The sequence below is a fragment of the Coenobita brevimanus genome, chromosome 25 (assembly GCF_032717465.1).
Source record: "Coenobita brevimanus isolate Jiangsu-jjx chromosome 25, ASM3271746v2, whole genome shotgun sequence".
Classification (NCBI taxonomy): domain Eukaryota; kingdom Metazoa; phylum Arthropoda; class Malacostraca; order Decapoda; family Coenobitidae; genus Coenobita; species Coenobita brevimanus.
The window spans coordinates 15,165,730-15,193,495 of record NC_136978.1 but is presented as its reverse complement, the minus strand read 5'-3'; the positions used below and the strand labels follow the sequence as shown (position 1 = coordinate 15,193,495).

General features: G+C 42.3%; 1 protein-coding gene across 3 annotated transcripts in view; it reads left to right on the top strand.

The window, feature by feature from the left end:
• Window positions 1–27,766, top strand: part of LOC145393869 (vesicle transport protein GOT1B) — a 103,581-nt gene that overhangs the window by 49,476 nt on the left and 26,339 nt on the right. Inside the window, exons 2-5 of one of the 3 annotated variants that reach the window (XR_013896259.1) lie at window positions 1,418–1,509; window positions 21,510–21,688; window positions 26,231–26,312; window positions 26,697–26,789. Coding sequence is in view for 2 of the 3 variants with exons in the window: in XM_080267929.1 (XP_080124055.1) it covers window positions 1,418–1,509; window positions 21,510–21,688; window positions 26,231–26,312; window positions 27,121–27,147 (380 nt within the window). In the remaining variant the exon portion in view is untranslated. Of the gene's footprint in view, window positions 1–1,417; window positions 1,510–21,509; window positions 21,689–26,230; window positions 26,313–26,696; window positions 26,790–27,120; window positions 27,178–27,766 lie in introns of those variants that run through there. The other 2 variants (XM_080267929.1, XM_080267928.1) reach the window with 2 other exon arrangements.

Here is a 27,766-nt window from a genome sequence, read left to right as displayed (position 1 = left end):
CAATCTCTCTCTCTTTCACCTCATCATTCGCTCCCCTTACATTCCACGTTCCGATAACCATGTCCTTTGTCTGGTCCTGGGTCGTCATCGTTTGGTCAGTCCTTGTCCGAGGCTTCTTGTTTGTTTTTTTAGTTAGTTGTTTTCCGGGGAGGGGCACTAACCCTCCGCCAACCCTTTTAGTCGCCTTTTACGACAAGCAGGGATGCTGGGGGAGTATTCTTGAAAACCCCCCAGACCCCCAGGGGGGTGAAACCCCCCCTGTAAATCTTGCACAACTATGCTCTGAGGAAGGAATTAATGTCTTGCATCCCCTAAACCTAATAATTTCCTGGTCTTATTATGTACAGTAATTAATAACCCAGCAATTACAAAGGAACTACCTCCCATTCAAGTAAAAAGGAACATTACTCCCTTGCATTATTTTAGAAACTCTTGTGGCAAATTCTTATGCAAAGTTGCATCCATTATGCCACCTCTCCATGCCTTCCTCCATGCTACATAGGCATTTGGTAGCGCTCATGACTGGACTGTCACACTGTCATATTGCAGACCTTATGCCTGTCAGAATTCTTTTATTTCCTGAATTGCTTCTGTTTGGAGCTCACTTTCCCAGAGTAGTTTTCCCCCAAACTTCAACCAGTAGCAGTTAAGTCCAGCTGTTACAGATCTTTTATGAACAGAGGACACCAGTAATCTGGTGTATGGGTTATTTTTTATTTAATATGTGTTTCCTTCCTCTGTTCATCTTCTGTAAAAAAAAAAAAAAAAAAAAAAAAAAAAATGCAGGGCAAATGAAGATAAAGAGCCCCTTATATATATCAGTATGGCTTCCCGAGAAAGATAAGAGCAGAAAAACAATTCCATAAGGTATTAAAAAGAAAAAACAGGAGAATCAATTTTTTAGATTATCAAGGGAACTGCGTATTGTACAGGCATGGGGAGGGGGGTGGAAGTAAAGCATTTTAAAATAAAGTGAATTTTCCATGTATCAGTAAGGTCTTCTCGGTAAGGTAAGAACACAAACACCAAAATCCATAAAGTAAAAGTAAATACTGTAAAACAGATAGTTGTATTCAGTAAGCTGAGGTTCATTTCTTTTTGGTATTCCATGTTTCACTGCAGTTCTCATTGTGGTACAAAATCTGAGGAAGCAACAGTAATGAAAAAATTTACCTAACAATTACCATTCTAAAAAATGTGTGTGCTATGCATAAACTCATGCCAGTCTTTTCCCTACATAGGGGTTAATGGACCCTTCTCCCCCCTGCTTTACAGTATGGCACTAACCTTCCAATCAAACTGATTTAATGGTCAGCCAAAAAAAAAAAAAAAAAAAAGTGCATCATGCTACATCATGTTTATAGGATATGCTATTGTGTTTTATTGTACTAATTACCAATTCATTGTTATGTTACAGAAATTGGGGTTGGATTTGCTGCCTTTGGGGTAACTTTCATCTTTCTTGGCATCATCTTGTTCTTTGACAAAGGGCTACTAGCCATTGGAAATGTAAGTACAGTATGAATATACTAGTAGTACAATACCTTGTTTTGCTAATATGGTGCTTGAAGCTCTCTCATGTGCCTTCAGAAATGGACTCCCATGGGAGATGTATGCTGACGAATTGGTGTTGATTGCAGAGAATGAAAAGAAGGTGTAGGAAAGATTTAGGAAATGAAGAGATGGAATAGGGCGCAAGGGTTTGAGAGTAAATGCAGCTAAAACAAAAGTGATGATATATAGGGCTGTTGGATGTATTGTCGAAGCAGAGTGAGTGTGGCCATGTGCAGTTTGTCACGAGGATGTAGGAAGTAGCTCGATCTTGTGCAGTATTTGTGATAATTGGTTGCATTAGAGATGTACTGTGGTGATGTTAGAGGTGGGCTGAGAAATAATGCTGATTTTGTGTGTGTAGTTTGTTCGAGAGAGCATGAAAAGATCGTTAGGCATGAAAGGATTGATCTTGCTGGAGATTCTCTTGAGTGCGTGAAGGAGTTTTGTTTTTTGGGGAACATATTATATGCTGGAGGTGGGGCTTGAGCCAGCCATGTGGTTAGGGTAAGGAGTGATTGGAGAAAGTTCAGGGAGCTGTTTCCTCCTGACATTGAGACGGCTCTTCCTCCGTGCTAATGGATCTTCGTATGCAGCATATGTTAGTATAATGCCGTGTAGTAGTGAGACCTGGGCAGTAGCAGAAGAGGATATTTGTAGGCTCAAATGTACAGAAATGACACTAATTATGTGGATGTGTAGTTCATCATTGAATACAGGGGCTGGGGGGCTAGGATTACAATTGAAGAGTGTAGAGAGAGGATGGAACTTGAATGTATTGGTGTTGTGATGAGGAGGGGTAGATTGAGATCATTTGGGCATGTTGAGATTATGGAGGATGACAGTTGGGTGTGGAGGGTGAAAAGTTTGAATGTCAGGGTATGGTTACTAGCGGCAGACCAAAAAAGGCCGGGGACGTTGTCATAGAGTATGACTCCATGGATAAGGGACTGAATAGGGAAGCTGCAAGAGATCATGCAGCGTGGAGAATCATCATTAGGTGACCATGGCCGATGCATGTAAGCATGTTGAAGTCTTTATAAAGGATACAATGATGTGATGTGACGAGCATGCTATTTCAGGACAGTGGCAGGACAGCAGCGCAAGTAACAGTAGTTTGTCATACTGTATCTCTGATGTGCATGCTTGAAGCTGCCATTAAATGCTTCTTATATGCAGTTGCAGTGCTGTCTGTAGGTTGGTTGTAGTAGAGGAAGTACTGTAGGAATGGCTGTAACCATTTTACCTTTTTACACGTTGCAGATAAAAATACAGGCAGCCCTCCACATGCGCGGGGATTAGGGGATACAGACCCCCGCGAATGTGGAATTTCCACGAATGTTTGGTGCGCCCTCCCATGAATACCTCTACAGCCACAAATCACCCTCTGTGAACAAGTGTGCACATGCTGTACCTAATAAACAATATCTGGGACCTGAAAGCAACATAAAATATCACAAATAGTAACAGACCAATTGTATAAACAGTTTAATAACAAATGAGTTTTGATTGGGTACAGTATGGGTGTACTTAGTCAGGGTAAATATGTACAGTAACCCCTCTTTATACGATGGCTCTTTATATGATATTTTGCTTATACGATGTCGACATTTTAGTACCTCATGCTCGCTATACGATGGGAACAATTCGCTACAACGATGGATCGTCCATGGCTCAGGGAACAGCGAACGCAATGCAAACATCCCCACATGATTGGTGCTGGACAACACACGCTCGTCCACCAGTCCAGCCTCATCAGCCAGCCCTGCCCAGCCAGCCAGTTCTGACAGTGATGAGTAAGGGCTGTGAGGCCCTTACCATCCCTTAGCCTTGGAGTCGGGACAATTCGCCATCAGGACGATTCCTCGTCATTTATATACATATCAGTTTAATTAGCAAGTACACTAGTTTTTTAATTAAATGAGTTATAAATGTGATGGTGGTTTATTGTTTCTGTAATAAATGTAAAATATGGCATCAGATAATGGATATTAACTGAAAAAAATATAAATATATTGAAATGCAAATCAGGTGATTTATGATCTTTCCTTCATCGTTCAACATAAAGCTACATACGAGACATTGGCATTTATATAAATTCCTAATGAACTTAAGTGAACGATCAACATACTTTAGAATTATACAAATAGTCTTCATATTACGTCTATATAAATGTTTTGGGACAATTCGCCATCACAACAATAACAAGACAATTTGCCATCAGGACTTTTCGCCATCAGGACGATTCCCCGTCGTTTATTTACATATCAGTTTATTTAGCAAGTACACAAGTTATTGAATACTTGTACCTCTTCAAAGTCATTTTAGAATATACCCAGGGTGTTTTAGTACCAATGGAAATTAATGAAGACAGCTATTGGTGATGATAGAATATAATTCAAAGTCAACTGCAGCGAGGTAGAAACAATTATTGTCTCAAAGTGCAACTTATAAATGATATCCAAAGCCTACGCTATTGAATGAACATAGACTTTGATGGATCCCCCTGAAAACTAGTTATTAACCCATTCTTTACCGAAAATGTGTTTTGATGTACCCCCGTACATCGCCTGTAAACACCAGTGAGACACCGGAACCGCTACCGTGGTACGCTGGTACACTCTTTATTGAATGGCAGCTTATGGGCCTCAGGATAGCCCTGTTTCTGAGGACCTCGTGTTAGCAACGGCTCTGTGTTTTGACAACAAAGACTGTGACGAAGTTCTGACGAATTCTGACATCATAAGATATGTCATGACTGAGTTGTGGTGGCACCAATGGCTTGCTCACTCATCTGTGGTGTAACCTCTTTTAGACCAATCATTATTTAATGGCTGGGAGAAGAAGAGATGAGAGGAGGGAGGAAGAGATCAGTAGGGCGGAAGTAGTGGAAGCGATAAACATTAAGTTGGGAAAGGCCCCAGGAATTGATGGAGTGTGTGGTGAAATGCTTAGGTATGGGGGTGAGATTGTTGTGGAGTGGATATGGAAGTTGTGTAGATTGGCTTGGGAAGAGGGAAGGGTTCCAGAGGACTGGAAATCAGGTATAATTGTTCCTTTATACAAAGGAAAAGGAGAGAGAGAAGTATGTGGTAACCATAGGGGTATTTGCCTACTTAGTGTGACTGGTAAAATATATGGTAGAATACTCATTGATAGGGTTAGGCATATGACAGAGGAGCTAGTTGGAGAAGAACAAGGGGGATTTAGGAAGGGAAAAGGGTGTGTAGATCAGATATTTGTTCTAAGATGTTTAGTGGAGAAGTATCTAGAGAAGGGAAGGGAAGTGTATACTGCCTTCATGGACTTGGAGAAAGCTTGTGACAGAATAGATAGGCAAGGTATGTGGAAGGTATTAAGAATATATGGAGTGGAGGGGAAATTGTTGAGTGCTGTGAAGAGTATGTACGAGGGAGCTAGGGCTACGGTGCGTGTGGATGGTGAGCTGAGTGAGTTCTTTGATCTCAATGTGGGACTGAAACAGGGTTGTGTGATGTCTCCATGGCTGTTTAATATATACATGGATGGGGTTGTAAAGGAGGTGCAGGGTAGGGCAGTGGATGTGGGGGTGGCTCTAATGAATGAGGGTGAGATTTGGAAGCTTCCGGTGTTGCTGTTTGCTGATGATACAGTGCTGTTGAGTGAAGATGAATGGGAGTTGCAAGGTTTGGTGAATGAATTTGGGACAGTGTGTAGGAGGAGGAATCTGAAAGTTAATGTAAACAAAAGTAAAGTTATGGTGTTTGAGAGGAATGAAGTCACAGAGTGTGCAGTGAGGTTGGATGGTGAGAATATGGAGAATGTGAGTGCATTCAAGTACTTGGGTAGTGTGATGAGTAAGGATGGAACTTTGGGGGATGAAGCAGGTGGAAGGGTACAGCAGGGAAGGAAGGTCGTTGGTACACTGAAAGCAGTGATGAGAAATAGGGAGGTGAGTATGGAAGTTAAGAAGTCACTGCATGATAGTATTGTGATCCCTACCCTGATGTATGGAAGCGAGGCATGGACTTTACAAGAGGGGAACAAGTCAAGAGTGAGAGCAGTGGAAATGAGTTACTTGCGAGGAGCATGTGGAGTGACGTGGAGTGACAGGTTGACGAATGAAGAAGTGAAGGAATGCTGTGGGGTGGATGTGGATGTGGTTGAGAAGATTAGGAGAAATACACTGAGGTGGTTTGGGCATGTGGAGAGAATGGAGAATGAAAGACTGACTAAGAGGGTGTATGTGGGTGAGGTGGCGGGAGGGAGAGGGAGAGGTAGACTGAGGATGAGGTGGAGGGATGGAGTTGAGAGGTATATGAGGGAGGGGGGGGTGAGTTGGGGGGAGGGTAGTCAGATGGTGGGTGACAGAGCGACTTGGAGGCATTTTGTCTGCGGCCACCCTTTGCGGGATTAGGGCGTCGGGCTATAGATAGATAGATAGATAGAATAAGTATTCAGCGTTAGGCTAAATTTCAATGCTGTAGTATGATATATTCTTTCGAGTCGAATGGGTTTTGTTCACACTGTTTTACCCGTCATATCCTCGGCAGGAATCCGTTAAGATGTATTTCAAATGCCCGTGGTATCATTGGCAATTTTGCCACGTTACCGTTCCGATTGACATCGTATCCTCGGCAAACCTCGTATGAAGTGCTGTGTGAATAAGTTTCGCTTAGCCTGTCTTCAAACTCGACGCATGATAGTGGTCTTGCGGTGCGTGATAGCATGTATGGTTGTGCATTTGATGTGTGCGCGATAGCAGATAAATGCGATAGCTGAACGCGCGATAGCAGGGGGTTGAGTGTACAGTATATAAACCAACAAACAAAATCTGAAAGTCATCATGCAGTAAGACCTCACTATAATGGACTACAGTAAAACCTCGATGTAACTGACTTCAATAGATCGGAATTCGCTTTTACTGGACTTGAGGAGCTACCGGACTAAATTCCTATATATCTGAAAAAGTCTGATAAAGCTAGAAGCAGTCCGGACTGCCTGACCACTTCAGCAATGTTCATCACAATAAGGTAAATAAATGACATGTTTATCAGTGTACGATATTGTACAGTATTATTATATATATTATGCCATTTGATTAAGGTAGTGAAGTTATAACACAGTACAGTATTACAAAAGTAGTCAGAACAGTTTAAAATCCATTCATGCGATCTAAACTAATGTCTGATATATCGGGAAAAGTCAGGGTTAGCAGGGGGAAGTCCGGATGTCGCTTTTATCGGAATTTCGCGTTTTTCAGAATGGTTTGGGCCCCAATTTGTCTGTTATAGTGAGGTCTTACTGTAATTGGGGCCCAAACCATTCTGAAAAATGTGAAATTCCAATAAAAGCGACATCCGGACTTCCCCCTGCTAACCCGTACTTTTTCCGATATATCAGACATTAGTCCAGATCGCACGAACGGTTTTTAAACTGTTTTCATTACCACTGCGGTACTGTACTGTGTTATAACTTCACTACATTAATCAAATGGTATAATATATATAATGATACTGTAATGTACACTGATAAACATTTCTTTTATTTACCTTATTGTGGTGAATATACCTTAAGTGGTCAGGCAGTCTGGACTACTTGTGGCTTTATTGGACATTTTCTGATATATAGGAATATAGTCCGGTAGCTCCTCGAGTCCGATAAAAGCGAATCCTGGTCTAATGAAGTCTGTTATCGAGATTTTTACCGTATATGAGTCTTGAAACTCAAGCTTCATAAACTGTACCCCTAAATTGCATCTAGGGGTATCAGTTATCAAGGTATACCTGTGTGCGTATGTATATATATATATATATATATATATATATATATACATATACAGTAATCCCTCCACTATCCGATGTAATAGAGCCAAAGGCATGTCCAGAAAGTGGTCCCGTCCGGAAAGTGGGCCTCTGCCTGCTGGACTGGTACTTATGACCCTAACCCAGCCTAACTTTGAAAGCCACCTAAATACCTCCCTACCGGACATGCATAGCATTTATTTAAACCTATTTAAGACCCTATTCACACCAATAATGGGCATAATGCATGAAATAAATGAAAAGGAACCAGAGAATGAGGAATTAGAAGTATGACAAATACTTAGCAGTGTACAGGGTACTTACAGCACGTCTGTGGCCGCCTCCTCTGGGGCTGTGGTAGTTGTGAAAATGCTCTTGAAGCACATACAGTAATCCTGTGTTGTGCTACACTTAATTCTTTGCACTGTGAGTTATAATTGTTTAACTTCACATTCTGTTCTTCATTGCACCATGCCAGTTTCAGCTACCAGTTTCAGCTGCCACTTTGCACTCCACTTAATCCTTCTCACTCAAAATTCTAATTTCTTAACACTGCACAACACCGTAAATGCCCATGTGGTCTAGTGGCGAGGTATTGCAGTTTATTTATAGTTTATTCACAAAAACAAGCACGTGCGGCATCCATTGTGATGAATGTCTTCCCTGGATGATGGTTAGGCAGTTAACTGGGGACAGGGTTGCCAGATCTGAGCTCGGCCACATTACCAAACTCCTCAATTTTCATCACCAAATTTAACTTTTCATTACCAAATTCTGAAAGGAAACATTTATTCTTCACTAATTATATGTACAAATGGAAATAATCACTCTCCTTATAATCAGCAGCATGTTTATTTTTGCACTATGTATGCTAGCAGATTGATCAAAGAGAGCAGACAGTCCACCGTCTCCATTCTCTATATCTTCATACATGTGAAAAATCTGTTTGGTAATGGATCATGCTGATTCACTACCAAACAAACTTTTCAATACCAAATTGGCCCACATTTGGTAATGAAAAATACCAAATGGCAACCCTGACTGGGGAGGGGGCAGGAAGGAAAGGGTGAAGGGGCTGTGGTGTAAACAGCTGTTCAGCGCTGCGTGGCAATTTCAAATTACAGGTGGGAAAAATTTCAATTTTTTTTTTTTTTTTTTTTTTTTTTTTTTTTTTTTTGGTTCCAAAGGTCCAGGCCCACAATGTCCGGTAAGTGGGGAGTCCGGAAAGTGGGCGTCCGGATAGTACAGAGATTACTTATATATATATATATATATATATATATATATATGTATATATATATATACTGTATATATATATATAATAGATATATAATAGATATATATATATATATATATAATAGATATATAATATATATATATATATATATATATATATATATATATATATAAGTAATCCCTCCAATATCCAATGTAATAGAGCCAAAGGCATGTCCGGATAGTGATCCTGTCCGAATATTGGGCCCCAGCCTCCTGGACTTGTACTTATGGACCCTGACTCAGAAAAACACCTATACAACTCCCTCTGGACATGCATTGCACCTATTTAAGACCCAAATCACACCAATAAGAGACATAAAAGACTGAAATAAATGCAAAAGAACCATAAAATGAGGTTTTAGAGGTGAGTTTATACAATATTAAACATTCTGGGTACATACAAGTCTACACTTTTCCTATTATACTAAGAAGACAAATGCCCCTATGATTACCACACACTTCTTTTTCCCCTTTTCCTTTGTACAAGGGAATAATTATACCTGACTTCCAATCCTCCGGGACTCTGCCTTCCTCCCAGGCCAGTCTGCACATCTTCCACATCCATTCTACTACTATCTCTCTCCCATGTTTCAGCATTTCACCACACACTCCATCAATTCCTGGGGCTTTCCCTAATTTAACTTTCTTCATTGCTTCCAACTTCTATCCTACTGATTTCTTCCTGTCTTCTCACCTCCCTCCTTCTCCCAGCCATTCCCCAGCCACTTATACTCGCATTACTTCCATCCTCTATGTTCAACATTTCCTTAAAGTGTTCTCTCCATCTGCTCACTTTTTCTCCCTTCTCCACTAGTAATCTACCATTTTTATCTTTCACTCCCCTGCTAGCCTCACTTCCACCCTGTCTTACTCTCTTCACCTCTTTCCAGAACATCTTCTTACAGTCCCTCTACTTTACACTCAAATTCCTTCCAAATTCCTCATCCACTCTCTTCTTACTCTGTCTTACTAATCTTTTCACCTCTCTCTTTCTTTCTACATATAACTCTCTCTTCCACCTCTCAACTTCTTCCATGCCCCTATTTCTCATCCATTCATTGTATGCTTTCTTCTTTTGTGCCACAGCCTGTCTCACCTCTTCAGTCCACCACGCTGTTCCTTGCACCCCCCTCCGTCTTCTCTTCCTCCCACACACCACATCACATGCTGCACATATTTCTTCTGTAAATATCCTGCACACAGCTTCCACGTCCCCCATCTGCTCCAGTTCATATTTGCCCAATCGTTCCTCCACTTCTCTATTATACTCTGCCTTTTTCTCATCCTCTTGTAACCTTTCCACTCTCCTTGCAACTACTCCTTCCTCTCGTCTTTCCCTTCTTCTATTCCTCCATCTTACTTGTATCCTAATTCTGGCCACCACCAAGTAGTGGTCAGAAAGTCCACTCCCCCAACCTCTATAAGCTCTTGCATCCATTACACATCTTCGCATCCTTTCATCCACACACACATAATCAATCATTGCCTTCCTTTCATTCAGTTCACCACCCACCATTCTCATCAGTCGCCATGTATACATGTTGATCATTTTATGCCTGAAGAGGGTATTGGCTATCACCAACCCCCTCCCAGCATGAATGTCCACTAACACACTGCCATTCTCATCTATCGCAGCAGGCACACCCGACTCACCAACTATTCCATCCACCTTCACATTTCCTACTTTACCATTCATATCACCGATCAAAAACACTCTCTCATTCCTTCCAAACTTTTCCATGCACACTTCCACATTTGTCCAGAACTCTTCTCTCACTCTGCTAGCACGATCTTGCGTTGGCGCATACACACACACAATCGCCCACATTTGTATTCCAACTTTCAGCTTTACCCACACAATCCTTGACCCAACTGATCCATACTGTCTTATGCTCTTCTTCCATCTTTTACTCACAACTATACATACTCCTTCCTTTGCCCTCTCATTCTCACCTACTCCTGCACATATACCCCATCCATACTCCCGTTCTCTCACACTTCCTCCTCTCCATTTTGTTTCAGTCATTCCACATACATCCACTTTTGCACCCTCAAGCACCTGGACAATCTCTCTCTCTTTCACCTCATCATTTGCTCCTCTTACATTCCACGTAGCCATTACCAAGTCCTTTGTCCGGTCCTGGGTCGTCATCGTTTGGTCAGTCCTTGTCCGAGGCTTCTTGTTTGTTTTTTTAGTTAGTTGTTTTCCGGGGAGGGGCACTAACCCTCCACCAACCCTTTTAGTCGCCTTTTACGACAAGCAGGGATACTGGGGGAGTATTCTTGAAAAACCCCCCTATCCCCAGGGGGTATATATATATATATATATATATATATATATATATATATATATATATATATATATATATATATATATATATATATATTTACAGAGCATCGTCATGCGGTACAAGAGCTACCTGCCTTTTTTTGTGCACTTTCCCCCCACCTCCTACCTTCCATGGACGGAAGAGGCTGTCATGGAGGCTGTAATACAAGACGATGAGTACTTGGAAAGGCAGAATAACCAAGAAGTGAGTGAAGTGAATGAGCAGGAACGTGGAGAGCCTTCTATGAAGGATCTCAGTGATTTGCTTGTTTATGTAGACTTGGCCAAGGAGATTGTGAAATCCTTTGAACGTGATGAGGGAAGGTGTAGTGAGTATTGGTTACCTAGAAAAAGCTGTGCGTTTTTACAAGGACCTGCATTATTATAGAGTTAATGAGAAACATCAGGAACTCATCACCCACTATTTTGCCCGGGTAAGGGCAGAAGCTGAGCCTGAACCACAGCCTGGCCCTTCACACACTGAGGACGTGGATGACGTAGCATCAGTCATCTCTGAGGCAGACTTTGAGGGCTTCCTGAGGGAGGCTGAGGAGCTGGAGAAGGGAGAACAGCATGAGGGAGCACCCCCATCTCATGCTGAAAGGTTCTAAGTTCTTCCCAACACCACCCCACTTCATTCACTTAAGCAATATTGTCATAGGATTAAGGTGAGATCCCTTAACATTGCTTATTACTATTTAATACATTCACTGAATATTCCTAAATTTGTATGTTTGTGTTTGATGGTGCCTAGATAGGTGTAGGTAGGGTGCTTTGGGGGGTGGTTGGCCAAAGTCCAGACCCTAATTAATTTTTCACATGAGTTATTATTTATAAACCACGAATTTTGTAAACCGCGGCAGTGGTCCAGACCCAAATTGCCGCGGTTTATGAGGATTGAGTGTACTGGGTGTAATGCAATGTATGACAAAAAATTACGCCAATGATCTATCATGTAATTTTGAGTATATTTTATTCAATAAACATAAGCCCTCTGTGCCCCCAGTTCAGTACCCAGAATTCGGCTGTTTAAGTGTGAAAGTTTCGTAGCTTGAATGTGTCATAGGGTGGGAGTTTCGCAGGATGATAGGAGATGAATATTGTTAGATTATACTGTACTATACATGAAAACCCCATATCCAATCAGTACAAATAAGTTTAAGAAGAAACTTTACATAGAGTACTGATTCTTGAACATCACGTCATGCATTCCTGCAATTCTTTAGCACAAATCGACTAATTAAGGATTAAGTTCAAATTTTATGGATTGCAAGGGAGGGAGGGAGGAGCGGCTGGTGTGTTATTGCCAGTTATGTAATATTTGGTTTGTAGGCTATTGCTACCAGCATTATCATAACACCCACAGCTCATTCAATGAAAAAATGTTATTGTAAAGCAATATTAACGTCATTATTTATTACAATTTTTCCACTGCAAGTAAACATTGCACCATCAGGTATCTCCACATGTATTCCCTTGCTGCAGCACTGGCTTTACCATCGCAGAATCTGTAAAAATAGACGATATCTGCATATTCTTCATTGCTGTACGTACGTGACATGCTGTTTCATGAACAACTGAAGCTGAACCCAGTGAACAACTGAACGCGGAGAACAGTATTTGAAGTGTGTGCCTCGCCTGCAAGTTTTCCCGTTCAAATTACACCATGGACACAGGGTTGCCAAGTCCTTATCATCAGTATCGCTAGTTTAGTCCTGAATCTTGCTAGAATGTTGCTGCAAAATGTCGCTAGAAAATACAATTAAATCTCTAGAATATTACCTAAAACTAGCAAAAATATCCAGAATGTAGCTAGATATCATGTTGCCAGATGTTAAGCAGTGCCACAAGGTAGAAGCAAAAAATAGATCTAGCTGCGAAGTCGTTAAATTGGCAACCCTATGTCACTATTCTTACATCATCATCATATGAAAGAAATGGTGCCATGTTTACTTGCAGCAGAAAAATTATAATAATATTATTACTCCTGACTTAAAGTGACTCTGGTCACACATTACAATAATGTTGTTTCGTTGAATGAGCTGTAGGTGTTATGATAATGCTGGTAGCATTATAATACAAACCAAACATTACATAACTGGCAATAACACACCAACCTCTCCTCCCTCCCTCCTCCCTTGGAATCCATAAAATTTTAATTAAATCCTTAATTAGAGTCGATTTGTGCAAAAGAATTGCTGGAATGCATGACTTGATGTTAAAGAATAGGCTGACTATGTAAAGTTTCTTCTTAAACTTGTTTATATTGATAGGATATGGGGTTTTCATGTACAGTTCAGTATAAGCTAATAATTCTTGTCTCCCATCACCCTGCAAAGCTCCCACCCGATGACATTCAGGCCACAAAACTAAACAGCTGAATGCTGGGTACTGAACTGAGGGCACAGAGAACATATGTTTATAGAACAAAATATACTCAAAATTACATGATAGATCACTGGTGTAAGTTTTTGTCATATGTCACATTACACCCTGTACACAGTAATACCTCGATATACGATACCCCTAGATTCGATACCCTGGTTTAATGATGGGTTTTGATTTTTCTCACCGATTTTGATGATATTTTAGACTAAAATTGTGTGTTTAGGTTGATTTATAAACTGCTTTTAGACTTCAATTAATGTGTTTTAGCCACAGGTGGGGTGAACATTGTCATTTTGGGGTACAGTTTACTAAGCTTGATTTTTTCCAGACTTATATTTGATAATTTTCAGATTATATTTGTTGGTTTAGGTGAGTTATTTACAGGTGTTAGGCTTAGGTTAGCTTCCTTGACAGCTGTTAGGCCATTTTGATTGCCTTTAAACCTGGGTGGGTTTTTGACTTGGTTTGGGAGGAAACCCAAGGCTAGTAAACGGTCCACATTGAAATACATGTTAAAAGTATCCCTATATACGATACCCCGCCTACCGATGGGGTTTTACCTAACCAATTAGATCTTTAAACCAGGATATGCCTGTATATACCTGTATATACAGTAATACCTGGACATATATTACAGTAGAGCCCCCATTTATGCGTGTTCAGTTTATGCGTTTCTCCATTTATGTGAGCGGCAAAATATTCATTCAATAATTATCAGTTTATGCGAAATTAACTCATTTTATGCGGCTCGCTACACATAGTGGCCTAAATTCGGGGAGAAACGCAGTTATGCGTTGCACTCCATCAGTTTAGGTGAGGCTGTGGTGGCCTGGCTGGCGCCGGGCTGAGAGAGAGAGAGAGAGAGTTCACCGAAGATCATAAAATTTTATACTTTATTCTCTACCAATGTATTCATGCAATATGTATTTTAAGGTAAAAGTAATAAAAAATAATCGATTACTGACCACAAAAGTAATCGAAATAATTGATTACCGGAAAAAGTGAGTATTGCCCATCACTAGTGGATGAGTGGAGGGTTTCAGGACAATTCGCTGTCAAGTCAGTTCGCTGTCACAACAATAACAATTCACCGTCATTAACCCCTTAACCGCGGGGCGTCACTTTCGTGACGCTTGGGAGCAAGGGATCATACCGCGGGGTGTCGCTTTTGTGATTCTGTGTTATTTTGAATTCACCCGGGCTTCCAAGTGGGGGCTTGTATCATCTATCAGTACTGCCAATGTCCAACATTAGTCAGCACTCCTAATCTCATCTGTACTCCCATCCATTGTTGACAATTTAGCCATTTCTCCCCGTTCTTGACTCCCCTCCCTACCCCCCCCTCCATTACCCTATCCTCTCGCCTGCCCGGCCGTGCTACGCTAAGTAAATCTTCCCTGGAATTTTTCACTGATTTCATCCATTGAAATAAGCCCTATGTCCTATTCTTATACCAAATAATATATACAAGAAAGAAATAAGGTAAGTGAGAGTGCCAAACACCTGGAATTGGCTAATTATCACCTGACAACACCTCACGTGCACTCGTTCGCTAATTTTCGCTGTTTTTTTCCCCTTGAAATATGCCCTATAATCTATTTTCGTAATAAATATACATGTAAGGAGGGAAGGGAGAAGCCTAAATGATATTTACATTCACCTGGAACTACCTAATTTATAATGTATTGTCTAGATTTCCTGCCAATCATATCAGTGCTAAACAAAGATGTTTCAAGATCTAACATTGGTAGCTCTGAAAATATATCTCCTAAGTAGGCCTCTAATCTATTTTCGAAATAAATATACATGTAAGGAGGGAAGGGAGAAGCCTAAGTGATATTTACATTCACCTGGAACTACCAAATTTATAATGTATTGTCTAGATTTCCTGCCAATCATATCAGTGCTAGACTTAGCTGTTTCAACAAGTAATATTGGTAACCCTGAATAACCCCTTAGCAGGCCTCCACGCTAGCCCTCCGTTATCAGGTTACTCTCAACTTCCGAAGTGAGAGTACGTATGTTTCTTCTTGCTGACTTCAAGGCCTTTTTTCACCCCCATGCAAATGGCCCTGTGACCTTTACCCCCTACTAAACTTCGTGTGGAAAGAGGTAAAGGGCTGACAATTGATAAAAGAGTGACTACGATCTTTCTATTGAGTAAAACAGTGCAAGTGGAATTGTAAATAATGTGTAAACAGCAAGTGAAAGTAACGAATGTAAATATACGTGAACAATGGAAAACAGTTTTATAAGTTATTTCAAGTGACAGTGCACAACACAGTGTAAATAAAATAGAAATGTAAATAACGTAAATAAAATAGAGAACGTAAATAGAAATGTAAATGAGTAGTATTATAAGAATACGAGTATATACCCTAGGAGTAATGAAAGTGAAAGTTTCACTCTAGCATGTCTGAATGCTATGAGTTATGAGAGTGAAGATGAAAGTGACATTCACTCTCAATGCCAGTATACAGGACGAGAAAGTGAATGCTACGTATTTTACTGAAAGAAATTGAATCCCTACAGTGACAATAAACTAATACTACTGAAGGAAACTTATGAATAAAGACTGTAGATATATATAAGTGTTATATAGTAATAGAAATATAAAGTGTGAGGGGTTTTATGAATAATAAATGACAGACTACTAAGAGCGAACTAGTGCCAGTGCGACGATCAGACGCGCTCGTAATTTCCATTGCTTTCACAGTGTTTTTTTTTTTTTAGTATGGATCCCAAACTACTTGAAAATTGTAGAATAGTGTTTATAGTGTTTGTATCTGGCTGTGGTAATCATATTACGGGTTGTCGGGAAGTGTAAAGTGGAGACTTCGTTATCCTACTTCAGAGGTCTCCACAAGTCCTACGGTAACCGACGAAGGCTCAACAATCATTCCAGGAGAAAGCTGAAGGTATGTGCCATAAGCATATATAATTTTATTATTCTAGGACTAATAACTGATTTTTGGCAAATATTTTTTGAGAGTCTGTCGGAGCCCAAATAACCCCGCGGCACACGCAAGTCATTGGTAAACAAGCCCGCGGTGTAGGGGTTAATGAAGACAGCTATGGGTGACGCTAGAATATAATTCAAAGGCAACTACAGCGAGGAAGAAACAGTTTAATTATTGACTAAAGGAGCAACTAATAAATAATATCCAAAGCCTACCCTGTTGAACATAGACTTTGATGGATCCCCCTGAAATATAGTTATTAAAGTATTGATTAATTAATGATAAATATATTTGTAGAATGACGAGGAATCGTCCAGGGTGCGAATTGTCCTGACCGGGAATCATACATGTTTTGACGGTGAATTGTCTGATGGCAAATTGTCTTGGAACCGAGTGGAGTTGCCGCCAGCTGGCGGTAAACAACCATTTGTACATTGTTCTTTGTTTATTATTGTACCTTAGTTTGAATAAATATCATTGTTCTTTATAATGGATGAGTATTAATGTGAATATAAGAGGTAATCATAAGTCTAACCCCCTAAAGTGGGGATCATCTGTCCACCAAACTCCATTTTTCCCATAAGGCCTGTGGTTCCATTTATGCATGATTGTTTTCCAACCAAATTGTCACATAAATGGGGGCCCTACAGTACTCCTTGATGTGATACCCCAGCTTAACAATGGGGGTACAGATACCACCAAACTCCGTTACACGATGGCCAAGCCACGGTTTAACGATGGGCCCTCCGACGTCACGTCCATAGGTGATAGGCCGAAATTTTGAATCTGTGCATTCCAATTACCAGCTGAACCCACCCGTCTCCCAGGATGCGCAAAAACGCTCACTCAGGCCCCTAGCCATCACTCAACTCGCGCTCATCCATATCGTTCTTCTCGCACCTGCCATATCAGAGTAAGGAACTCTCTTACGCTGGCCCACCATGCATTGTGTTGCACCACCAACATTACACAAGCTGCTATTGTAGTACATCGTAACTGTGTATGAGCAGTGCCGTGAGTAGAGCAGTGATAGTAATTGTGTGTGGAGTGCGATATTGTGTGAATTGTAACCTAAATAAGTTTGATCATGTTTGGTAAGGGTGCTGCACGAGGTGGGGCTAGTGGTGGTGCTAGTGGAAGCCCTAGTCGGGGTGGTAAGTGGCCTGCTAGTGTTGGTGCTGGTGATGTTCCTGCGAAGTGCGTGTGTAAAACTGTGTCTCTAGAAGTAAAGCTAGACATTCTTAACCCCTCCGCGGTAACCGGCATCGAATGACGTTTAGCCGGTAAATGGTCGCAGGTGTCGAATGACGTTTAGCTGGTAAATGGTCCCAGGCGTCGTTTGAGGGCGGCCTATAAAAATCAGCGCAAATTTTGAGGAAGTGAACGAACGTTCTGAACGTCTTCAGACTGACCTACGCTACACTCCCATACATACCATCAAGCGGTTCAGAGCCTGCTGCTGTGATGAGTGGATTTTCAATTTGTTCGCTTGTGGCCATGCCTAGACAAGCACAACTGCACTCATTATCTCAACCCAGACAGAAAATATCATCTTTGTCCTCTCTTGCGAAACACACACACAACCACCCTGTCTACAATTATAAATAAACACAGGCATAAACAAAAAGACATGAAAATAACAGAAAAATTAAATTCTGTGTGGTATCTTTACCTGATTGCTCTGGTTTGTTGCACTGTTTTGAATCGTTTTACATATTCTTTGCCTTTTACAAGCATAACAAGAAAGTTTTCTGTGTTCTTGTAATGCTTTCGTGGGTGGAAAAGCCTCCTTTCCCTCCCTGCTAATCAGCTCGTGTGAGGTGTGAATGGCAGGTCGTCTTGCATTTCAACCCTCTTCGTCCAGCCTGTGCACTCAAAGAATGACATTTATCTCATTTAGGTCTGAAAACAGAAACTCTTGCCTCCCTTTTCCAACAAATTCCACCACCCAGACTACAAAAATAAGTCGATACTACCATAAACACAATAAACACCGAAAAAAGCCAAATAAATTCATAATATACTTTTTTACATTCAAACCTCGCATATGTATGTATTGAGAAACTTCAAAATACACATATATAGTTATTTCTCACCTTTTCTGCACCATTGACAATGTTTTTTTTTTTTTTAGTTAAAAAAAAGGTGCAGTGTTGCATCACTTCAATACCTAAGTGTGACTAGTATCAGCTGCCTATATTTACGCAACTTCCGCGTTCAGTTGCACGCCACAGGATGGGTCTAGGAAGCTGAAATTTGCACTGCCATGTACGTTGGAACTTTCTCTTCAATATGGTTAGGGGAAAAAAATCAATTTTCAAAACTTCAGAAAATGGCCCCGGCATTGGCCAGGGGCACACATAAAATTCCGGACCCACGGCCACTGAGGGATTAAGAGCTACGACAAAGGTGAAGGTGCGCTTGCCATCACCTCAGCTCTCCACCCGGCCCAGTCGACTGTCTCCACCATTATCAAGACGAAGGAGGCCATTAAGGCTGCTGCTGGGGAGGTTGCAACCTTATCTGCCTCCTGTATCACCTACTAGAGAGAGCCTGCAATGGAGGAGCTGGAGCAGATGCTGCACATGTGGGTGGAGGATCAGAACCAGTGGAAGGCACCCATGAGCCAGTCAGTTATTTGCACTAAAGCTCTCTCACTATGGGATGAAATCAAGGTGAGACGGGATCTTGGTGATAGTGAGACCTTCAAGGCGACCCATGGGTGGTTTGACCGATTCAAGAGGCGAGCTAATCTCCACCACGTGAAGATATACAGTGAAGTGGCGAGTGTAGATACAGTGACTGCGGTGGCGTTTCCTGACGAACTGAAACGCATCATTGCAGAGAGTGGCAACAGTGCAAAGCACGTCTTGAATTTTGACGAGACTGGGCTCTTTTGGAAGAGAATGACCTCCAAGACATGTCTTACAACAGAGGAAAAGTCTACGCCAAGCTTCAGTCCCTTGAAAAACTGTATGACACTCCTGCTGGGAGGCTAGGCCGAGGGCGGCATCAAGTTGCAGCTGCTCCATGTCTACCACTCCGAGAACCCCATGGCTCTGGTGGGGTATGTTAAAGAGAACCTTGGGGTGTTTTGGAAGTCAAACAAGAAGGCCTGGCTGACCTCTGATATCTGTGTGTCATATTTCCCCTCGTACCTTTTGTGTCCTGAAGAGGTATGCCTCATGGGAGAATTTCTCATGGTGGTAGACAACGCGCCTAGCCACCCTCCCGCATTGAAGGAATGGGCAAGCAACATAGAGGTGGTGTTCCTACCCCCCAACACCACAACCTTGTTGCAGCCAGTGGACCAAGCGGTGACTGCTACGTTCAAAGCGTATTACCTCCTCCACACCGTGCAGCAGTTGGTGAGGGCCTGTGACAGTGATGATAGGACAACAGTGCAGCAGTTCTGGAAGGGCTACAACATACTCCACACCCTAGAGAACATTTCTGCAGCGTGGCATAAGGTTAGCCAGGCCACCATGAACGGTATGTGGCGGAAGCTATGGTCAGAGTGCGTGCATTCCGTCACCAACATCCCTGAGGGTGAGCAAGCTCCTCCAGTGCAGCATGTGTGGCAGGACATCATGGAATTGTCGCACAAGGCGGGCTTTGTGGAGGTCATTGAGGATGATGTGGAGGAGGTCCTGGAAAGCCACAGGGAGCAGCTCAGCAGTGAGGAGCTGCTCAATATGGAGATTCAGCAGGCAGGAGGCACAGGATGATGAGGTCGTCCCTGAAGTGTGAGCTTTCAATATACTGTAACAATCCTGAGGGACATGTTAACAAAGCTAGAAGAAATCACTGCGCTGATGCTCTCACACGACCCTCTCCCAGGATGAAGCAGGGATGCAGCTGATCGGCTGGAGGAGGGGATGAAGATGTACAGGACGATGCTGAAGGAGGAGAAGAGGGCGACCAGACAGACAACAATCACTGCCTTCTTCAAACAGGCCCCCACCATGCCAGCAAGCCACAAAAGATCTCCCCAGCCTTCAACCAGCAGAGCATCTCTGCCTTCAACCAGCAGAGCATCTCCCCAACCTTCAACCAGCAGATCATTCCCCCCACCATTGACCATCATAGAAACACCCAGGGTCCCCTCCCACTGAGGACTAGCTTGGCCTGTAGTGCTGGACCTAACCTCCATCCGATCCCCATCTCCAGTGTCACCTGTGTCTCCACTAAGGCACTCCGCCACTTCATCGCTGCCTTCCTTGCCCTGGTCTCCATCTCCCTCACCACTTCGGCCACTGTCTGTCTCCCTCGCCACGATGTGAGCAACCGGAACTGCCTCCATTGCTACCTGATCAGTCATCGCAGCATTCTCCCATGCCACCTTACCGGTCATCACAGCTGTCTCCCTCACCACCGCCTCTGTCATCCCATCGCACTCCAGTGCCACCCCAAGAGCCATCACAATGCTCCCCATCGCCACCACCTGAGCCATCGCATCGCACCCCATCACCACCGCTTGAGCCATTGCATCACACCCCATCACCACCACCTGCCTCATTGCATTGCACTCCATCGCCACCCCCAGAGCCAGCGCATCAGTCTCCCGCTATGGCCACCCCACCTCGCCAGGCATCCCCCCTCCTCCCCCTTCTGACCCTCCCCTAGAGATGGGGTTTGAGGGCTTTGAGGAGGTGGATTGAGTGGTAGGGAGTACCACATGTCCCCTAACCTTGGAGGGGGGGGGGGAGATAGCAAGGATGATGGCCAGGACCAGACATGGACTTACAAGAAGTAAGTGATGAGAGGTGTTTGATATTTTCTAACCAATTCCTTATGATTTTCAGGCTTTATTTAGTGGTTTCAGTGAGTTATTTACAGGTGTTAGGCTTAGGTTAGCTTCCTTGACAGCTGTTAGGCCATTTAGATTGGCTTTAAACTTGTTTTTGGGCTCATTTGGGTGGGTTGGACTTGGTTCAGGGGGAAACCCAAGGCTGATGAACGATCCACATTACTTTACATGTTAATAGTACCCTGATATACGATACCCTGCCTTAACAATGGGGTTTTACCTAACCAACTACATCGTTAAACTGGGGTATGCCTGTACACACACACACACACACACACACACACACACACACACACACACACACACACACATACACACACACACACACACACACACACACACACACATACACACACACACAGTATGTATCGCTGGGTTATGAAGCTTATGCATTTCCCACTGGCCCACAGATCCTCTTCCTGGCTGGCCTGGCTTTTGTGGCAGGACTGGACCGGACATTCCGCTTCTTTTTCCAGCGGCACAAATGGAAGGGTTCTGGAGCTTTTTTTGGTGGCATCCTTACTGTCCTTGTGGGGTGGCCGATTGTAGGCATGTGTATTGAATTGTATGGATTTGTTGTCTTGTTCAGGTGGGTTTTTGGTGTTTCATATTCAACATTCCTAAAGTTTAATTAGCAGTAATGTTTATGTGTCTATCAATCTATTGCCAAATGCCTTAATCCCATAAGGGGTGGCCACAAACAAATTGATTCCTTGTCGCCCTTTCCCCTGCCATTTCACTGCCCTGCTCCCAGCCCTCACTCCCTTCTCTCATATTCCTCTCCACTCCATCCCTCCATCTCATCCATGGCCTCCCCCTCCCTCTCCCCCTCTCCACCTCACTCACATACACTCTCCTCATCTGTCTCTTGCTGTCCATCCTCTCCATGTGGCAAACCATCTGAGTGTGTTTCTCCTAGCGCTTCCCATTACATCCACATCCACACCACAATGCTCCTTCACTTCCTCATTTGTCAGTCTGTTTCTCCATGTGGGTCCACATCTCTTTTTCTCCTTTCAGCTCTCCCCTTAGGGGTCACCACAGCGGATCACCCGTCTGCATCTTACTCTGTCTTCTGCATCTTCTCTTACACCTACCACCCGCATGTCCTCCACTACATTCATAAACCTTTTCTTTGGCCTCCCTCTCTTTCTCCTGCCTGGTAACTCCATTTCCAGCATCCTCCTCCCGACATACTCCTCATCCCTCCTCGGCACATCTCCAAACCATCTCAGTCTTGCCTCTCTACCTTTGTCCCCAAACTGACTTACGTGCACTGTCCCTCTAGTATGTTCATTTCTAATTTTGTCCAACCTCGTCACTCCTAGTGAAAAACGCAACATCTTCAATTCTTGTACCTCCAACTGTGCCTCCTGTCTTTTTGTCAGTGGTACTGTCTCCATTCCGTACAACATGGCTTGCCTTACTACAGTCTTATAAACTTTCCCTTTCATTTCTGCAGAGACCCTTCTGTCACAGATCACTCCTGTCACCTTTCTCCACCCACTCCATCCCGCCTGCACTCTCTTTTTTACCTCTGTACCACACTCTATGTTACTTTGTACAGTTGACCCCAAGTATTTGAATTCATCTACCTTTGCCACCTCTACACCTTGCAGCCTCACGGTTCCCGTGTCATCTCTCTCATTTACACACATGTACTGAGTCTTGCTTCTGCTTACTTTCATTCCCCTTCTCTCCAGTGCATATTTCCATCTCTCAAGCTCTGCCTCAGCTTCGTCCCGGCTCTCACTACATATCACAAAATCGTCCGCAAACGTCATTGTCCACGGAGGCTCCTGTCTAATCTCATCTGTCAATCTGTCCATCACCATTGCAAACAAGAAGGGGCTCAAAGTCGATCCTTGATGCAATCCCACCTCCACCTTGAAACCCTCAGTCATTCTTACTGCACATCTCACTGCTGTTACACTATTGTTGTACATGTCCTTCACCACCCTCACATACTTCTCTGCTCCCCTCAAATAACTCATTTCCTCTGCTGTCACTCTTGACTTGTGTCCCTCCAACATGGTCCAGGCTTCACTTCTGTATGTTAGAGTTGGTATCACAATACTGTCTTGCAGTAACTTTTTCACTTCCATGCCCACTTCCCTGTTTCTTATCACTGCTTTCAAGGAACCAGCAACCTTTCTTCCTCGTTGTACCCTTTCAAGCACGTCACCCTCTAAACTTCCATCCTTACTCAAACCTAAATGCACTCACATTTTCCATTTCCTCCTCATCCAACCTCACTGTACATTCACTGACTTAATTTCTCTCAATGACCATTACTTTATTCTTCCCTATATTCACCTTTAGATTCTGTTTCTTACACACACTCCCACATTCATCCACCAAGCCTTGCAGTTCCCCTTTATCTTCTTTTAACAGCACATTGTCATCTGCAAACAACAATACGGGGAGTTTCCAAACACTGCCCTCTCTCATTAGGGCTGCATAAGCATCCACTTCCCTACCTTGTCTTTCTTTTATAACCCCATCCATATACAGATTGAACAGCCTTGGTGACATAACACATCCCTGTTTCAATCCTACCTTCAGATAGAAAAATTTACTCACTTCACTATCCACACGCATTGCAGCCATGGCACCCTCATACATACTCTTCACGGCATTCAACAGCTTCCCATTTACGCCATGTATTTGTAATACTTTCCACAATCCTTGTGTATCCACCCTGTCTTATGCTTTCTCCAGATCCATGAAGGCTGCATACAACTTCTTTCCTTGCTCTAGAAACTTTTCCACTAAAGACCTAAGAATAAATATCTGATCTACACAACCTCTTCCCTTCCTAAAACCTCCCTGTTCATCTCTAACTATTTCCTGCTATTTCCCTAACTCTGTCAGTAAGTATCCTACCATACAGTTTCCCAGTTACACCAAGAAGACAAATGCCCCTGTGATTTTGACACACTTCCTTTCCCCTTTTCCTTTGTGCAGGGGAATATCAATACCTGACTTCCAATCCTCTGGGACTCTACCCTCCTCCCAGGCCAGTCTGTACATCTTCCACATCCATTCTTCTTCTATCTCTCTCCCATGCTTCAGCATTTCACCACATACTCCCTCAATTCCTGGGGCTTTCCTCATTTTGACTTTCTTCATTTCTTCCACAACTTCCATCCTGCTGATTTCTCCCTCTCCTCTCACATCCCTCTGTCTCGCAGCCATTCCCCAACCACTTATATATACATTACTTTCACTCTCTATGTTCAACAGTTCGTTAAAGTGTTCTCTCCATCTGCTCACTTTTTCTTCCTTCTCCACAAGCAATCTACCATTTTTATTTTTCACTCCCCGACTAACTTCGGTGATACCCTGTCTAACTTTCTTTACCGCTTTCTAGAACATATTCTTACATTCCCTCCACTTTACACTCAGATTCCCTCCAAATTCCTCATCCACTCTCTTATTCTTTGCTAATCTTTTCACCTCTCTTTCTTTCTGCATATAACTCTCTCTTCCATCTCTCAACTTCTTCCACACCCATGTTTCTCATCCACTCATTGAATGCTTTCTTCTTTTGTGCCACGGCCTGTCTCACCTCTTCATTCCACCTTGCTGTTCCTTGCATCCCCTTTCCTCTTATCTTTGCTGTACACACCACCTCACATGCAGCACATATTTCTTCTGTGAATATCTTGCACACAACTTCCACATCCCCCTTCTGCTCCAATCCATATTTACCCAATTGCAGTAATGTAATTAAGCCTTATTTGTATTTTATTTTATATTTATTAGAGACTTATCTGAGTGTCCAGCCCATTTCACATAGCATGCTGGTAATTGCTTTCCTTCTCGTATGCATTTCCTTTCCATGTTTTATTAACCCTAATTCTCCCCAACCTTAGGTTGACTTGCAGCCTTTGGTTCTTTCATATTTGGTTAAATAAAAAATGTTGGAGTTACAGCCTTGCATAGGTTTGATCTTCAGAAGATGATTCTTGATCATGCCTAGTGTCAAAGTCTAAACATGGACTCAGTATTACAGTTTTTATTACATCTTTGAGTTCTTTTTCCCAACAGTTTTGAGCAACACTCAAGAAGTAATTAACAGGCTTTGGCCCATTGTTTAGCTTCCAGTTTGTAGAAAATATCACTTGTACCATGGCCAACCCCTGTACTGGAATTCCATAAGAGAAAGCATGGCATAATGTCATTTTTGTGTATGTAATGGCATTAGGGGTTGTAAGGTAGCCATCTGCCATTGAAAAAAAATGGCCTGTGCTGCGCACACCATTCACACACTTGATGTAGTGCTGCTCTCGGGTGTCTGCCCTTTCCTCTCTTCCATCCTTCTTTCCTTCCATTCTCTTCTGTCTTTCTTTCCTTCCTTCGTTTCTCATCCTTCTGCATACAGGTGACTTTACACTCCCTCCTCTGTCTTTCTTTTCTTCATTCTTTCCTCTTCCTCTTGCCTGTGTGTGACTTGACACAGAGTGACAAAGCCAGATGGTTTCCTGTACACGAGGAAATCGTTTACTATGCTGGGTGGTAACCATATAACCAGATTTTGCCGCCTGGTGATTTAGTGGGTAATTACGACGCTTCAGTCGGATTGAGCTGGTGAAGGTTTATATCCAAGGGGTGGTTGGGGTTTATTGCTCATGTAATGCCACTCAGTGATGAGTGAGGCTAGTTGCTGTCATCTTAAATGTCAGGACCAACTTGCCTAGCCCCAGGCCCCTACACTCCTCATGGGACAAGGTAGGATTGGATGATGAATGATTGAGCCTGGGGCCAGTACTATTCAAAAGAGAGTAATATGGGTTTAGCTGTTGCCGCTACTGGATGGCAAAAGTTAATCTAGATGAGAGTAAAGTAATAGTTGTAGAGAGGAGATTCATTTTGTGTGATATGCTGGTGAATGAAGTGAGACTGAATTGTTGGAAGATTTTAAGGATCTCATAGCAGTGATAGAAAAGAAAAGATAAACTGTACTGAATGTACTGAAAAGATGCAGCAAATGAATCAGCAGTCATAATTCCTCTCAGAATGAAAAATATTGTGCCTTGTATACACTGTAATTCCAAAGATTGAGGAAATATTTCCAGCTCTGTGATGAGATTGATTGATTGATTTTTTTTTTTTTTTTTTTTTTCAGTGGATTCTTCCCAGTTGCCATTAACTTCCTGCGACGGATGCCAGTCATTGGCCAGCTGCTAAGCCTCCCTTTCATCAATGGGGTGAGTATACAGGAAATTTTTGTTGATTTAGAAGTGGTATGGTAAACCTGACTTGGTGTTATGTACCTGATAGTGATCTCTAAATATGATTAGGCAGCAGAATGTTGCATAATATAGGTGAATATGGTGGTCAGTTAAGAGGATATTTGTAGAAAGGTGGGATTGAGTCCAAGTGAGTTACCACAGTGAAGGGAAAATTACTTCAGAGACAAGGTAGAGGAGTGTCAGTGCAGAATTTTGAAGCTTGTCCACATTGTTCTTTGTATTTGAGAAGAAGTTAGAGGTTTAGTTTATAGGTGAAGTATTTCTGCCTTCAGATTATTTTATTCAGCTTTATTGAGATATTGTCTAGTAAGGGGGTTAATAGCTGTTTAACCCCTCCAGTTTCAGAAGTCTGTCTAACAAGAATAAAATTGTCCAGTGGTACCAAGAATAAAATTAGAATTACGTACTGAGGCTGAACAGGAATATAGTACAGTACGTCATTTTTACTGTATAAGCAACTAGTTTGAATATAATATAATTAATGCATTTTGTATTATGACTGCACTGAAACAAGGAAAACCCTTAAAAATTATACTTAACTGCCACTACTAAAACTGCCTCTGCTTTTAGTTATTCTTACTGTGTGCACTGGTGTTGGGTATTTGTAGTAATTCTTTATTTGACATGACTCCTTGAGTTAACTACAAGCCAGGAGTGGAACTTCCCTGTGTAGTTTAAAGTTTTACATATACAGGTATGAGAGAAAAATGTACCCATAATTAATTTCAAAACTTTTCATTGGCATCAACTTTTGATGTTTCAGCTGTTGCCCGTAGACAGCTCTGCATGAGTATTAAAGGTAAATGATCCACAGCTGTCTTGGTGGTGGCCATACTTATTACAACATTTAACCTGTGGAATGCAAGTCAAAGCTCAGGCTGTGCCAAAGAGACCTACACCAGATTTGTGCACTCCATGGGTTAAATGAGTAATGATTGTGGTTTGGGTTAACTGATTGCCCTTGTAAGCTCTAATCTCCCAAAATGATGAAAGTGGCATTTGTATATGCTCCAGTTCTAATACAGTAAAGCCTCATTATGTGTCTTCTTTCTGTTTTCTGTTTTTGCTATTATGTTAACGATAGATTACGGAAAGAGCGCTTATTAAAGTTCCATTACTGCATACTGTGTAAAGCTCATTTGCCTTTCTCCCAGTTGACAGTACTGTACCTGTTGTATGGAAAGTTATGGTAAAGGTATTTTGGAACACATCCCTGAAATATAAAGAGGATGCCTATACTGATTTATTCACCTTAAAGACTAGAAAGATTGTTAAACTTACCCTTTTTCCCAGTATATACAGTATTTTTAAATGTAACCCAAACCACACATACAGTAGGACTGCTGCTAACAGGTTGTAGCCGTGGGAAATTAAATAACGGGGCAGGGTAGTGTAACCTTCAGGTGGCT